General features: G+C 37.1%; 1 protein-coding gene across 1 annotated transcript; it reads left to right on the top strand.

Annotated features, from left to right (window-relative positions):
• Positions 1–564: 564 nt before the first annotated feature.
• On the top strand, positions 565–2,513 carry LOC108987621 (patatin-like protein 2). The gene is made up of 7 exons (XM_035690648.1): positions 565–702; positions 919–1,100; positions 1,247–1,433; positions 1,519–1,680; positions 1,774–2,076; positions 2,173–2,348; positions 2,441–2,513. The coding sequence occupies exons 1-7, from the start codon at positions 565–567 to the stop codon at positions 2,511–2,513; spliced, it is 1,221 nt and encodes a 406-aa protein (XP_035546541.1).
• The last annotated feature ends 245 nt before the right edge of the window (positions 2,514–2,758 follow it).

Here is a 2,758-nt window from a genome sequence, read left to right as displayed (position 1 = left end):
GGTCAAAGTTGCTTGTCAGGCTGCCTATGCATGCGCGCACTTCTTTTCAGATATAGTTTTCTAGGATGATTAAAAAAATATGTTAGGAACATGTCAACAAATTGCAATCCTAATTACTGGTTTGTAGAGATCAGACAGCAGAATCATCCTTAATTTCTCCGTTGGTACTTCCGCCGCGCGCAATGTTTGATTAATTAATAGAGGATTAGGATCCTTATCAGACGCGTGTCTGTCACGCGCGTGTACAAACGTCTCGGATTTCTTCGACTAAACTTACGTATGAAGACGTTGAAGCTCTTACTTACAGTCCGGATATTGAATTAAACACGTGATCATCAGCAACGTTAGATAATTCTTATATATGCAGTAGCTAGCAAGCTAGATAGATGTTATTAAGTCATAAAAAACATGTCCCACATGGAGAATTGATGTACATTGATTTGAAGATGGACGTGATCATCCAAACATAAGGCTATAAATACGGGTTGGCTTTCTTCTCTCTTCATCTTAATTAACTATCAAAGTACTTCGATCGAGTAATTACCCATTAATTTCATCTTTTCCATGGAAAACACAATGTCGGTTCATCCTAATCAGCAGCCAACATCAAAGAACTTGATCACCATTCTAAGCATTGATGGGGGTGGCATCAGGGGAATCATCCCTGCAACTATACTTGCTTTCCTTGAATCCCAACTTCAGGTATATATATGATTACTTTTTATTTACAAGAAAGTTTCAGGCCGGTTTTAATTTACAAAAAGACATATACAACCATATATATATATATATATATATATATATATATATATATATATTATATAAAAGTTCATCATAATTATATCCAGTGCAGAAGAAGCTATATTAGCGTCCCCATGTACACTACTAGCTAACAAGTTTGATATAACAATGGCGCAGGAGTTGGATGGTGAGGAAGTTAGACTTGCAGACTACTTCGACGTGATTGCAGGAACAAGCACAGGTGGTCTTGTTACTGCCATGTTAGCTGCTCCAAATGAAAAGAATCGACCTCTTTTTGATGCTAAGGATATCAAGCCCTTCTATCTTCAACACGGCCCTCAGATTTTCCCACAGGAGAGGTACTACTCTTCATACCTTAAACCCTCCCTCCATCAGCATGCAGGTCTAGATCTATATGCTGTGCAAAACTACGCTTTTTCACATTCTTGATACTTTAATATTAACTGGATGAGCATAATGTACCTTTTTTTTATTATTATTACAGCGGCATATATGGAGCAATAAAAAATACATTTAGATCCCTGATAGGACCCAAATATGACGGGAAATACCTTCACCGGATTCTAAGAGAGAAATTAGGGGGAACTCGACTGGATAGCACATTGACCAACGTTGTTATACCAACTTTTGATATCAAGCAACTACAACCAACCATTTTCTCATCGTCTGAGGTTTGATCTCTCTCTCTCTCTCTCTAGAAAGTCGTTGTTTGTTAAACTTGAGAGCATTGTTTTTACATATTCTTACTTTGTGCAGGCGAAAAAGGACTCCTGTTTGAATGCTCGACTGTCAGACATATGCATAGGCACTTCGGCAGCTCCAACCTACCTCCCTGCCCATCACTTCAACCACCAAAATGATGTAGGAAATGTTAGAGAATTCAATCTTATAGATGGTGGTGTTGTTGCAAACAATCCGGTACAATTTTATCTTTTTAGTATGTTTTCCAAAAGTTTCAACATCAAAGTTCCAAAATATTAAGCTTATCTTTATCTGTTTCCCATGGTCCAGGCTCTAGTGGCCATAAACCAAGTGACTAAACAGATATCTGATGCAAATCCTAATTTCTTCCCAATCAAATCCACGGATTATGGTCGCTTTCTAGTAATCTCAATAGGCACAGGTTCAGGAAAGATAGAAAAAAGATACAATGCAAAAATGGTAGCCAAGTGGGGAATTCTGAACTGGTTACTTCATGGTGATTCAGTACCATTGGTGGATGTGTTTACTCAATCAAGTGCAGATATGGTTGATTTGAACCTAGCTGTGGTGTTCCAAGCCCTTCATTCCGAAGAGAATTACCTCAGAATTCAAGTAAGAAACTCTTCTTTAGGTTTTTAATTCATCCAAGGATTATTGAGTCTTAAAATTTCCAAGTTGATAACTATTTTTATGAAATGCTGTGGTTAGGATGACACACTGACTGGGACTGAAGCTTCAGTTGATGCGTCTACGAAAGAGAACTTGAACAAACTCGTAGAGATAGGGGAGAAGTTATTGAAGAAACCAGTATCAAGGGTGAATTTAGAGACGGGTTTATCAGAACCAGTTAAAAACTGTGGCACAAATGAGGAGGCTTTGAGAAAGTATGGAAAACCTTTCTTGCATGTGAGCTGTAGCATATCTTTAATCATATTTTGCTATCAAGCTAAGTGTGCATCATAAAACTGTTTTGCAGATTAGCTGAAAAACTTTCACAAGAAAGAAAGTGGAGAGAGGAAAAATCTACACATGGAAAAGTTGCACATTGATGCAGATTACTTAATTCGTCTCTAAAGTACTTGAGCTATTAATCGTATCCATTTCTACATGATGTAGTAGTCAAAGATTTGTTCATTTTGCCGTTCAGATTAATCTTTTCGTCCTTCAAATAATTTAGTGTAATGTGTCCCACGAAAGGAAAGGAATTCATTGTTCAATGATTGTTAATTTTGGAGTTACAATGACGCTATTTCGCTACATAATATTGAATAATTTGCAAGAATCGCTTGATAAA

This window comes from Juglans regia, chromosome 6 (genome assembly GCF_001411555.2).
Source record: "Juglans regia cultivar Chandler chromosome 6, Walnut 2.0, whole genome shotgun sequence".
Taxonomy (NCBI): domain Eukaryota; kingdom Viridiplantae; phylum Streptophyta; class Magnoliopsida; order Fagales; family Juglandaceae; genus Juglans; species Juglans regia.
The sequence above is the reverse complement of the archived record's forward strand: the minus strand, read 5'-3'. Positions and strand labels throughout refer to the sequence as shown.